Below are 14110 nucleotides of genomic sequence, written 5' to 3'. Positions count from 1 at the left end.
CCACAGTGCATTGAGTAGAGTTCCCTGTGCTATACAGTATGTTCTCATTAGTTGTCTGTTTTATACATAACATCAATTGTGTATATGTGTCAATCCCAATCTCCCAATTCCTCCCACCCTACCCTTTTCCCCTTGGTATCCATAAGTTTGTTCTCTATGTCTGTGTCTCTATTTCTGCTTTGCAAATCAGATTATCTCTAACATTTTTTAAAGGAAGTAAGGATCATTTTGTGGAGAAATTACCTTGCACAAAGTGAAGGCTTGAAAATCATATCCCATCTCTTTTACTGACATCAGTGATTTAAAAGTTGAGCAGCATTTGACAAGTTGTGATGAATTCATAACTACATAATGATTTTTGGTTTTCAGCTTTCTAGTGGTGAAGCTCTCTTGATCAGTGATGAGAAAAATGGATCCCAAAATAAGAGTTTAGTCATCATCACTAGCAAGTTTCTTGTTTCTTTCTAAATATAGTATGCCTCAACTAAAAATATTTAAATAGACACTGAGAAACAAAATGTAATATTTCCAGATATAATATAGCTAGGAAGACACATCATTTTGAACATGTGTTGCCTCTCCATGAACTGTCTATGATAGATGGAAGGATTTCTTTCTTAGACATGAGAACCCATTTTACCCAGAAATTTGGTTTATAGTCTCAATGTTCTAAATGTACTTTCATTTTGGATAATATATTTGTCCTTTTGAATTGAACCAATATGATTAGTGGGTTAATTTAATTTAGCCGAAACTCTTCTATTTTTATTTTCTGCATTGTCTTAAGATATCAATGTGGTATTAAAAAAAAAACTATGATTCTTGAATAGGTAAGATTTATTTCAAAAAGAGACTGTGGGGCTTCCCTGGTGGTGCAGTGGTTGAGAGTCCACCTGCCGATGAGGGGGACATGGGTTCGTGCCCCGGTCCGGGAAGATGCCACATGCTGCGGAGCGGCTGGGCCCGTGAGCCATGGCTGCTGAGCCTGCACGTCCAGAGCCTGTGCTCCGCAATGGGAGAGGCCACAACAGTGAGAGGCCTGCGTACTGAAAAAAAAAAAAAAAAAAAAAGAGACTGTGCAGAAGGGCACCTTTTCTCCATTATCTTGTTCCCTGGGTGAAGTACTTTTGATCAAGTACTAGATCAAATACTTCCCTGTATCAAGTACTTTTCACTGACCATTAGTTATTTTTTTGTTTTTGTTTCTCACCTATAACTTGAAAGGATTGTACAAGTTATTTTAAAGTTCCTTCCATAAATTTAAATGACCTTCTCAGATGGATCAAAGGCATTCCTGCCAGATAGGACAAAGGCCTGGGTGTTCAGAAGAGGATTGATGATGTATTTGACTTTAAAACTTTAAAAGCACAAAGGAAGCAATATGCAAAGCTTAAGCTTTTTTCCATGCCTTATATATCTATTTTCCTTTCTATACAGTAAAGTCTTTCAAAGGGTTAAAATGCCCTGAGAGATGCTTAGCCAACCATTGCAATAAGTATGTTATTTTTAGAAGAAAAATTATGCAATTATGTTTTTTTCCTGCTTAGTTTGACAAATCTTGACACAGAGCTAATATTTACTGAGCACTATTATAATTATTTGACACATATTACCTCATTTGATATAGAATTCTATGAAGTGGGCACCCTTATTTTCCTCAATTTACAAATGAGGAAATGGAAGCACAAAAGGTTAAGTTGTGTGTTGAAGGTCACTTGGTAATAAGTAACAGAGAGAGGATTAAAATCCAGGACATAGTTTTCTACATTCTAGTCTTAAGGTTTTTGTGTTTTGATACTTAAAAAAAAGTTAAATTTAATTTAAATCAGTTATTGAAGTAATAGCATATAATTGCAGATTCCAATTTCAAATTGGGACTTGTGTTAAAATTTATAATAACGTATTTAATAAGTTTCTAATAAATTTATAACTTATTTAATAAGTTTAATAAATTTATAACTTATTTAATAAGTTTCTATTAAAACTAAAAATAGCTCATTGACTAAATGGGATACTAATTCATATAATTAAACTGTAGGTTTCTGTTACATAACAATTTGATAACTTAAAATGCATCTTTCTTTTCTCAAAAAGTTAAATTTTATCAGAATTTATATAAGTTGTATATAAATTTTATTTGTTTGTATAATGTGCTTATTCTAAAATTGCATCAGTCATAGAAAGAAGATAATTGTACCAGGATATTACAGAGAGCCAGCTGAGTGTAGTGGGAAGCAGAAGCAGATAAATAAGAACTAGAATCTCTTCTCTTCTACTTACTAGCTGTATGACCCTAGTTTTAGTCTGTCAAACACTCTGAAGGTTAGTTTTCTCATTTTTTTAAGTAGGAAAAATATAATAGCTACATTACAGGACTTGAGTAAATGTTATAGTGCAGCTTTGTGTAATACATAATAAATAATAAAGTCAAATTTATTACTAGCTACAATTTTTTAAAGAATAATTCATTATATAAATAAACTTAAATTTTAGCAGAGGAGTATAGTATTTTTAATAATCACAAACATACTGCTTCCTTAATTAAAACCAATTTTATGAATTTTGAACTTTTTTCAGAAATAAGATATTTTGCAAAAAATAAACTTTGCAGTACTGAATTTGTTGTTTATTATGGCAAATGTTATAGATACGCCTTAAGATTATCTTTCAAATTTATATTAAGTAAAATAGAATCCATTGAAGAAAAAAGACAAATTAATCATTTATAAAAGATTTTATAAAAATTTAAATGGTTCTTAGAAGTAAACAAAATCTTAGCAGTAGCTGGGAAATTAATTGCAAGATTTTATTTTAATTATTAAGTTTACTGAGAGGTGAAAAATAAATGAAGTTAAAATAATAAAATAAATTATCAATTTTATCATGAGGTAAAAATAAATGGACACAGTCATTTTGAAAATTGTTAGTGTGGTTTACTACTTTGTAATACACAGAGCTATCAACATTTTGGTAAAGACAGCTCTTTCTATTATCATTTATGTCTTGGCAACAAAGAATCTGATACACAGTAATTCATAACATCAAGTACTTTAGCGTGTATGTTCATCTGCAAGTAATGGAAAAATCAACTGAAATTGTAATGATTATGGATGTCAAAATTAATGAGAACAGAAATGCTATATCTATCAGTTTTGGTAATTAAACCATGAAGACAAGTGGATGTGGATTCTCATATATTCCTGTTAGTAGAGGCTTATCCATACTTTTTATTGCTGTATCAACAATTTCAGACCTACATCTTCCCAAGTTCTTTTGTGGGAAAAGATAACATGACTTTGTTAAAAAAAAATATGGTAAGAACTAAACCAAAATCTTAGTAGGAAGGTAATAATGGAAAAAAAATCTTGGGGACTCTTTGCAGAAAGTCACTGGATTCATGATTCTATTTTGTGTAGTAGGAATTGACTGAACAGTTAAATCACCCATTGGTATTAAAGGCCTGGTAAACTTGAGACAAGAAGTTCACTTTCTGTTTTTCTCAGGTATTACTAGAACTCCAGTGCCTATCACCTCCACAGCTGGAAGTGTGGGCACCACAGGAGCAGTGGGCCCCAACTTCACCAGTCCTGGGCTCATATCAGGTAAATTAAGTTCAGAACAAATGTAACAGCCACCCCTAAGCAGCTGGTTTCAGGCAATGCTGCTCAGTGCAATATTTTACAAAATAAATGTATCTGACTTATGTATAATCAGATTTAGATGTTCTTTATATGTAATTAAAATGTAGACTCTGTAGTTTTTGCACAAGTTACTTTCTTGTTGAATATCATGTTATAATCATATACACCCATTAACTTGAGAGTTGACAGCACGCACTTTTTTAACAGAAAAAACTTTGTTTTTTCTTTACCTTCATCAGGGGTCAACTGGAGGATCAGAAAGTGTAACCACAGGCACTGAAGATGGAAGCACAAGTGACATAGGCTTCAGAGCAGGTGAGACAAAGAAATGAGTCCATAGCTTCTTTCCACAAGCAGTCCTCCTTTTCAAGTCAAGAACAACTGTATTCTGAGTTCATTAGATAACAGGGGTCTGGTGTCAGCACTAAGTTATCTGGATGACTTTAGGAAAAATTCAAAAATTAACATTTATATGTTAACAAAATATTAGTGACATTTCTATGGCACACTGAAATTTCTGAATTATGCTGAAGTATGTAATTTGTAATTTAATCCACATTAACATCATGGTAGTTAGGTGTCTTTTTTCCCAAGTGGAAGAAAATAATAAAAGTTCTCAAAACTGGCAGAGGCAGGATTAGAACCCAGACCCTTAGCCTCCTCTGTCATAGCTCCACAATTCTGTGATCTGTGCCTAAGAGCAAACATCCAAGAGAAGTCAGTGAGAGTATGCTTGCCCTTGTGCATCACTGACTAAATTTCAACTACTGTTGGTTTCATGAATAAAATATTATTGACTTCTTTAAGTATAGATGATTTTGATTAAAAACAAACAAGCCTGAGTTCACCCTGTCCCTTATGCTTCAAGTTAGTGACTTTAAATATTGAATAACTCTTAAATTTCCTCTTTGCATCACATTTGCCTCTGCTTTTGCTCTGGTGTTAAACATTTTCCACCTAGTCTTTACATGCATCCACCTCGCTCACTTTCCTCTAATACAGTGGTGCTCAAAGTGCAGAGGCAAATGTGATGCATTTGCCGGGGCACACGGGTTTGTGCCCCGATCCGGGAGGATCCTACATGCCGCGGAACGGCTGGGCCCGTGAGCCATGGCCGCTGAGCCTGCGTGTCTGGAGCCTGTGCTCCGCAATGGGAGAGGCCACAACAGTGAGAGGCCCGCATACCACAAAAAAAAAAAAAAAAGCCATTTCTATAGTGTTTTCATGGAATTTCTCTTTATGCATTTATTAACTAATCCATGGCCTGACTTTATTTTTCCTACATTTATTTTCCCTTAGTAAATTTCTCAATTTAAAATTTATGTCAGAAAGTTTTTGGAATAGGATATTTTTTGCATAAAAAATAATGTGTTGAAAGATATAAGCTACAGTAGCACAAATTAAGAAACTATTTAATTCCAACTAGATCAGTGAATTGACTGAAATTTGAGGGTGATGACTATTTAGTATATATTTTCTAGAATTTGAATGGGAATTATTTGGGTGATAATGACAAGTCAGTCCAGGGCTTCTCAAAGTTTGGTCTGCCAATGAGTGCAATTCAGAACTGTTTGTTACTTGTCCATGAAGTGATAAGAACAGAAACAGAAAACAAGTATTCAGAAACATGGCAATTTGACACAGCAATTTTTATATTTGTTGAATAAAAGCTTATGTTGTGTATGGATTTATTTTTTAAAATTTTATTTCTCTCCTTTCATGGCATTTTTCCAAAGCATCAATATGGAAGACTGAAAATTTTACAGAATTGATCTTTTACCACAGATCTTCTGAGAAGCATGTGTTAGAGTAAGAACTTAGGTCTAGATTGACTGGGTGACCTGGAGCAAGTCACTTAACCATGTCTGTTAAGTGGGAATAGTAATAGTACCTGCCTCAGAGGATTTTTATAGGATTACATGAGTTGATTTATGTCTAGGGTATTTTTCAAACTGCTATTCTTTACAAGCAGGAACAGGGGTCCTACTGCACCAACAACAGGAGGTGAGGAAGACGGTACACCCAGTGAACCAAGCACAGGAGCAATAAGCCCAGGGAAATTAGGCAATTCAGGATGTGCTCCTTAACCCCTGTTAAATGGCTCTGAACATATTTCAGGTTGAACTAAAGATTAAGCTCTATGTGGTATAAGACCATCTAATCACAGAAATCATAAGGATCATTTAAAGTTGTCTTTTATGTGAGAAACCTCAATTCTGTCACATTAGAGAAGAGTGGTATGTAGAATCTGGCAACAGTGGAAGTAATACTCATTCCCTGCTGTTGTGTCAGGGACCCCAGGAGTATCAGAGGGTTTCACAACCGCGCATGGAAGCAAGAGCACAAGTGGAGACTCACCTACCCCAGGCACAACCCCGGGAGGCCAAGCAGGTATTGAAATGGGAAGTCTGAGGCATCTTCTTACTGACCTTAGGGAAGTTGCCAGCACTTCTGAGTTATTAGTTACTAGTAAATGCACATATTCGTGACCTCACTATCCCTGCATTTATGGGATTAATGGCAGTGTTTCTCTAACATTAGCTCAGAGGTGATTTATAGTAAAGCGTGTTATGTTTCAGATTCTAAGACTCCAGCCTTTGGACTTCTGAGTCTGTGAATGTGAAGTGGGGCTAAAGTCATGGTCTGCAATCTTGGCTACAAATAAGAATTGACTAGAAAAATTTTTGAAAATACATACTGAAGAGGCTTTTACAGAGTAATTGAATCAGAACTCCTGGAGGACAGACCCAGGCATAAATAATTTTTAAAAGCCTTACAGTTGGTTCCAATGTATAGGCTGGAGCTGAGAATCACTGGGCTAGTGTATCTGTATATTTAATAAGCAACCCAGATGATTCTTATGATCAATTTTTGGAAAGAGTGAACTGGGAATGTATAAGTATGACAAGTCTTTTGAAAGCAGAGAACAGCATACTCTGTTCGCTTAACTAAAGATCTTTATATATATATATAATATATATAATATATATATGTAATTTGATATATATTGTTTATTTTGAAAGAGACTACCAGATCATCAGCTGGTGAAACAACTAGAGCACCAAGTAGTGAAGTGACAATCTGAAAGTAAGTTAGGTGAGTAGAGGATCTCACTGAGGCCACGACTTTTGTCAAAAAGGACAGTCTTTCATCGGAATACCACTGATTGCACTTAGTATTAGTTAATAACATACCATCCAACAAAAGATGTAGGATGTAGAATAGTATAAACATGATTAACATTTTCAAGAAGTTCTTTTTTCTGGTTTCTCCAAATCTTCCCTTCAAAACTACTACAGTACTGGATTGTCATAATAATATATATACTCTCCCAATACTGTTTATCAGGTGTAACAGGAGAATTTGTTGGAACTACCACTGGAACTGGCAGTGGCATCACAGCTAGACCACCTTTCCCTGGTTCCAGCCCAACTGGTAGCTCAGAGTCAAGGTGTAGGTCACCTGGACACTTTGGTGGTGCTCTATCAGGAGTTTAGCTGAGACTCCAAGTTCTCATGAGGAATTTAGGTGAATTGAGCAATGGATATGGCTTTAACAGTTATAATTTTAGGACAAATGAATATGGGTAGTTTGAGCATTTTCATCACAACCATCTATGTAGACTAGAGTTGCCAGATAAAACACAGGATGCCATTTAAATTTGAATTTCACATAAATAAGAATTGTTTTTGGTATAAGTATGCCCCATGCAATAATTGGGATATGATGGTTGTTTATCTGGAATTCAAGTGTAACTGGGTGTCCTCTATTTTGATATGCTATATCTGGCAACCCCAATGTCTACTGAGAACCATTGTTCTTTTCAATTAGGAATAACTGGAGGGGAAAATGCTGCCACCACTGGAGCTGCTGGTGAAAACACTTCTGGAGCAGCAGGTACTGAATGAACATAATCAGAATAAAACCAGACAATGGAAATGTGAGTTATTTACTTAAAATTTTGTCAGAGGCAAGGTTTTCTGGAAAATTTAATTATTTGTGTGATGTCAAAACTGATGAAGATCAGAAATAAATCAAGAGTTATTTACCGATGTGTGCCCACATCACACTGGGTGCCCTAGAGAAAGTAGGAGAGGAGTAGAGTAAGATACTTATTCTCTTAGAACTTGACTTTTGAGCAGGAGAAATGAATATTTATATACACACAAAGGCAAAAACCATGTCCAATAGAAAGTAATCTAAATCGAGGAAATGATCAGTGACAATTATTGAAGTGGGAACTCAAGAGGACCTTCTAGTAAGAGAGCTGATTTGTTGCGGTTAAAGGCAACAGAATTATTCTATTTTGAAAAGAATATGACATTATGATCAGTACACTATGACTGTGTTGACTGAAGAAAAGCACACTACCTAAAAGTTGTGAGTTATGTTTTATTTAGGGACCTTATTGAGGACTATAGCCCATGAGACAGCCTCTCAGATAGCTCTGAGGAACTGTTCTGAAGAGGTAAGGCAGGAGCCAGGATATATAGGATTTTTGCTGAAAACAATACATGTAGTCTTACATCAAAAGATTACAGCTAATCATAAAAAAATCAGACATCTCAAGTTAATGATTTTAGTGCTTTTCTGTGTATGGGAATATGCAAGAGTCTAGGCTCATTGAAATGATTCCTTAGGTGTTCATCTTAACTATGTAGGGCCAGTATCTTGTTTTTCTCCATCTTAAATTCGCCTGAGGGTGCACTGTTGGTAGGGGAGGCCGCAGTAGCTGATGGCATGATGGCAGGCAACATTCTTTGTTTACTGGAATGGCAGGAGACATTCTTTGTCTATAATTATACACTTTAACTTGAGCAAATATACTCAAAACGTAAGTAAGCTGAGTGAAATTTTAGGGATGTATTTAATTTCAGGGGAATAAAGAGCAATCATATTTCAGGCGTTGGGGAAATAGAATTGAAAACAAAATCTCCCAACCCAGAGACCCTGTCCACAAAGGCAGAAGAGAAAGAAAACAATTTTATTATTGAATAAGCATTAAACCAGAATGTGATGCAAATTATAGCTAATTCACTAAAGGTCTATAAAGACAGAAAGAAATCTCACCAAGCCAATACAATCTGCTACATGCATATTCTCCAGAAAAATAGTCCTTAAGTAAGAGAACTTGACAGCACCATTTATTACACATAGTTCATTCTAAATTCACCTGGCAATTGGGTGACCATCTGGTTATTTAATAACTGGTTTTATACAACAGAAAAATAAACTCCTATCTTGATGATAGGAGGAAGTTTTGTATCTAGAGGGGGAAGGACCACTGTCCTCTTAGATGTTTACATTTCAAAGAGATAGTGCTCAAGTCCTTGAGAAAGACATCTCTGGGTCATTAAGCTGACAAGAGGCTTATTTAGTTTTTTTGAAAGATTTACATATATTTCAAAGACACTGAAAAGAACTTACATTTACAGATATTCTAAAGTAAATACTCTAAGAAAAGGAAAGGGGAAGTCTCTTCCCTTATTTTCAATAGAGAGAATTAAGCCTCTTATTCAAAATTTTTGTTTGTTCTAACACAGGCCATCTTCATAAAATGATCAATTTTTTATTTTAATTAGCTAGCTTTTTTCTCCCATTATAAAATTAAGCCATGCCTAGGGTATTGCCTGGAGCAATCCCCGGCGCTGGAGGTGGCAACACCCCTGGGGAACCAGGCACTGGAGCTACAAGTCTTGGGAAGTCAGGCAAGTCTGGACCTGATTTTTTAGCAGTTCCCAACCACACTTCCCTCATCAGTGTCGGATCTGGACTAAGGATCTGATCTTTAATTTGCACTGATGCTCTTAGAATTGAGTAGCATTTAAACTCAAGGAATCTGTGAAAAAGAATTTTTTAAAAAAAGAGGAAAATGGTGACTGCATACATTAGAAGCTACACATACCTCCTTTCACCTACCAGAAATATCAACACAGAGCCCACATCTAGAATATTTAGAGGGGACAGAGAAGACTAAAACCTTGAGACTGGAAAAGAGGGCTCTGGGGCTCATAGAGGAACCAAGATTCAAGTCAGAGCATCAGAACAGAGGGAAGTATAGAGAGGTCTTTAATAGTGGTAGAATGTATGTAGCATCAACTGGGTTCACCTCCAGAAGGAAAGGTCCTCACCTTGATTAGAGAATACTGAGAGATCTGGGATCTGGCAAGTCAGAGAATTTGTGAATGCAAGGTTGAAAGAATGGATTGGAGAGTTCATGGAATGAGAACTGGCAGTCTTGGGAAGGCATGCAACTGCTTGTAAAGGGAAGGAGGCATACTGGAAGGTGAAGGAATCCTTGGAGAATGAATGTCAATGGAAAAAGAAAAAAAATGCTCAGGGTCTCAAGAAAACAGTATAATAATTAAAAATTAGAAGACAGAAAAAGGAAAAGCTCCACTTATAAAAGAATCTTCCTTTCAATGTAACAAGAGGAAGCCCTTGATCTTAGAAATCTGATGAACCTCACAGAAGCCTCTGTGCCCTCACTGCATAGGATCTCCTGCTATTGCTGTTTTAGGAAAACACAATGCAAAATTTAAAAAAGACATGAAAAAAATTAAATTCCAATATCCATTTTAAACTATTCTTTTGTATACATTTTCAGAAATTTTCAGCAATAGCAAGCAAATTCTAAAAATCTAGTCATAAAACAGAGGAACACTAAAATGTTACTGAACTCAGGTTTGGCTGCTCACTGCTTGAAAGCCAATATTGAGAGGCAAGTGTTGGTAGAAAGGAAAGGTTGTTTTAATCAGAAGTCCAGCAATCTGAGGAGAAGGCGGACTCATGTCCCAGAACCAATTCCAAAGATTCTACTAGGCCATGACAGTTTTTAAAGGGAAAATGAGGAAAGAATCTCAGTGAATCATTGAGGCAAAATGTTAGGTTCTGTATCATTTTCCATTGCTTGCAGAATGCCTGACTCCTCATGATCTTTCTTCAGATGTTTTCTTGCTTGCATTGTCTGCCTGCAGAATTGTTAAGGGGGAGTCTGGGGGTAGAAAGCTAGTCACTCTTTAACTACTGAATTCTTCATTCTTACTGCTTTTAATCTAGGGAAAGAATCAACAGGTTAGGCAAGGTATTGTGTGCATTCATTAGGGCATAAGTCAGGAGTTAAGTTAAATGTTGCCTAGTGATCTCATTTCTATAAGGTTTGAGAGGAACAGAAACAGACAACAGGAAAGGGGCAAAGGAACTTCTTACAAATCCCCACTGTCAGACATCATTCTATTTCTCTGGGATTAGGGGTGAAGGTCCACATTCTGTAACTTCTTCATGTTGACATATGGCACCATATTCTTAGAGTGGAAGATGTTGACATGGGTCTGTAGCATCTCTTTGCTGATAATTTTAGTTGCCTGCTTACATATGCAGGCAGAGCAAGTTATAATTATTTTGATACCCACAAAGATATAGATTATTATGAACAACAATGTTAATCCCATTCTCCTGAGCCCAGTTCTTGGAATTGTGCTAGCCATAGATGGCTGACACAGGCCAGCCTATGTCATGGGTACATTCTGGTCATCATGAAGTTAGCTTTTTCCCTCTGGTGGCAGTCATAGTTATCTGTAAAACAACTCAGGAATGTGAACCGGACACTGAAAGATTCTGTGACTCTATTCCCTAATCATTAACTCCTTGAACTTGCTCTTTTGTGACTCAGGGAGGCCTGGAAGATTTCAGCTTTTCTACAAACAAGAGGCAGGGGACATGGAAGGGCCTTTGTACTTGGGGGAGCCATCTGGGTTCTGCTCAGTTTCAAAAACATAACATTAACACAAATTTAAAATAAAGAAACAACTGAAGATATAAAGAGACATCAAAACTATAAACTAAAAAACTCAGGGTAAAAACAGATAAATAGTAGGAAGATGTTAATTTGGAATTGATGAAAACTAAGGAGAGATATTGAAAAAAAAGAAAAAAATTTCTTGAAAGTAAAGACCAAATAACAAGGTACCCAACAGAGAATAAATGACTGAAAATATGGGAAAGGGATTAGAGGGTAAAATTGGAAATATCACTACCCTCCCCCCAAATTGCAGACTTTTAAAAAAGGTAAAGTGGATCAGAGTAGGACATAGTTATAGGAAACAGACAAAAATATTATATATATATATGTATATATATATATATATATATATATATATATATATACACACACACACACACACACACATATATATAATTGCAGTTTCTGGAGAAGAAAAGGCAATGAAATATAACTAATATTTAAAACTGTAAATCAGATTAAGTTTCCTGTAATAAAAAAAAAAGTTCAAATCTACATGTTGAAAGGACCTACCTGGAAGAATCATTCCTGAACAGTCAATTCTGTGGCTTATTTTAGAAAAATGTTAGGCTTGAAAGATAAAGAAATTTTCTGGATGTTGAGGAAAAAGACAGTTATTAAAAAAGAAAGACAATCAGGTTAGCATTAGACAAGAGTAGAGTAGCATTTAGATACCCAAGGAAAGAGAATGTGGGCCAAGGTTTTCATAACTAACTAAATGTAATTCAAGTATTAAAGCTATAGGAACATGAAAGAATTCAGGGAATTAGGTAGCCATGAGCCCTTCATAATGAAATCACTGGAAGAGTGTTAAGCAGCAAAAAGATGCCTTGAAAACAAACAAAAAGATTGTAACACTATTTTTAACTGTAGCTCTAAAACTATAACAAAGATTGAAAGAAAGATGGAAGATAAGTGTGACATATTTGACCAAGTAAAAACGTCCAAGTATAAATGACCAAGTAAAAACATGAGCATTAAGAAAGAAAATGGTATTTACTTAAATTGGAAACTACAGAAGAGAAAGAGAACAAGGAAAGAAGAAATTATGAGTTAATTTTATTGCTGCCCACAGGGGACAACCAATAGACACTATCTTAAAGAAAATTGGGAGGATGCTAATGGGATTATATAAAAATATCACTATAAAATATAACCTTTCTAACTATCAAAAGAGAAATAAAAAAGCAAAAAGCAAAAATAAAAAAGAGCATCTAAAGGGTTTGCATAGCAAAAGACAAATCGCTAAAATTAGAATCCAAACGTGTATTAAAATAATGTTTTATAATAATTCCTATTAACTTTCAATGAAAGCTTTTCAAAATTACAAAATCATTAAAATAGTTCATTGTACTAATAGCTCTAAGAGAAATAAAAACAAGTAGTTTTCTAGATAGAGGCTAAAAAAGCCATTTGATAAACATTCAATAACCATTTCTGTTGTGAAAAAAAATAAAAAAATAAACAACTTGCCCAAGCAGTGTCCATATGCAAACACTACTCCTAGAATCAATATCATGTAATTAAGTGAGTGAATCATTTAACCTCTATTACCTTAGTTTTCTTATCTGTAAAAACTGAGTGATGTAATCTATTGAGTAGCATTGTGATGAGGATCAAATGAAATAATGAATAAATGTATGTCAAAGCACATTTTTTGAAATGTATAAAGGGTAATAATTATTATTGATATGGAAAAGTAGACACTTCTGTAATCTTTAGTTGGAAGTTAATTTAAATCAGAATTGGTTATCTCATAGTTTAAGAAATTCTGTGAATGAGACTTTTCCATTTTTTTCCTTTATAACAGGTACACCTGGAACGTCAGGTGATACAACTAGTGTCACAGAGTGTGACAGTGATCTGACAGTTCAGGTGTTCTCCATTACTAAACAAGACTAATGTGGCATTTAAAATCCGATATTCTTATATGGCCAATTTAGAAATCACTGGAATGTTACTTGATACAATCATAGTGGATTTAAGTAAAAAAGTAATAGTGACCATCTTCTATTTGGTCCTTAAATGTTGTCTTTGAGTTAGGGACTTCTTAGGATGTATTTCCCATGCAGTTAGTTCCATTTCTTTATCTAAGATCTGCATTGCACTACACAAAATCACTTCAACAACAAGCAAAAATAAATATAGATTGAAAGTACTAAATAATTATAAAACAATGTTAGTTATTTTTGCATTTTATTGATTGTTAATATAATTTTCCCATTATAGAAATATTTGAGTCCAATAAATTCATTTCTTTCTTGAATAATAGACTGTTGGATATTAAAAGGTTATCAGGTATTAACAAGGATATTCAAATTTAAAGTTAGAGTCTTTCATTTTGCAGTCTTTTGCAAAAATCCACTATCTTTAGTATTAGAAAAATGTCTTGGTTCATTAATTTTAGAAAGTGTTGTAGTTTAAAATATTAACATATTTTTCCATAAGTTCTTTATTGAACAGAAAAGTGATCTAGAACCATGATGAACAGCTTTCCCAATTTCTGAGAGTAATTTAATAAATAACATTGCCTTCTGAATTGTCTAAAAATTCAGAAAACAATTTGCTCCCTAAAATCTCTACACATTGGTTTAAAAATGTCTTATTTTCTAGAATTTGCAAATGGGACATGACAATACCTCACTTGCTCAAAGCTCAACCCATACTA

The 14110-nt window shown here is 34.7% G+C and overlaps 1 protein-coding gene across 1 annotated transcript in view; it reads left to right on the top strand.

Annotated features, from left to right (window-relative positions):
• The window catches only part of LOC129392211 (mucin-19), a 126138-nt gene that overhangs the window by 66873 nt on the left and 45155 nt on the right, over positions 1 to 14110 (top strand). Inside the window, 6 exon segments of the mRNA XM_055085731.1 lie at positions 3504 to 3602; positions 5581 to 5645; positions 5934 to 6032; positions 6941 to 7076; positions 7473 to 7538; positions 9254 to 9349. Coding sequence (XP_054941706.1) covers positions 3504 to 3602; positions 5581 to 5645; positions 5934 to 6032; positions 6941 to 7076; positions 7473 to 7538; positions 9254 to 9349 — 561 coding nt within the window.

This window comes from Physeter macrocephalus, chromosome 6, assembly GCF_002837175.3.
Source record: "Physeter macrocephalus isolate SW-GA chromosome 6, ASM283717v5, whole genome shotgun sequence".
NCBI lineage: Eukaryota > Metazoa > Chordata > Mammalia > Artiodactyla > Physeteridae > Physeter > Physeter macrocephalus.
The sequence above is the reverse complement of the archived record's forward strand: the minus strand, read 5'-3'. Positions and strand labels throughout refer to the sequence as shown.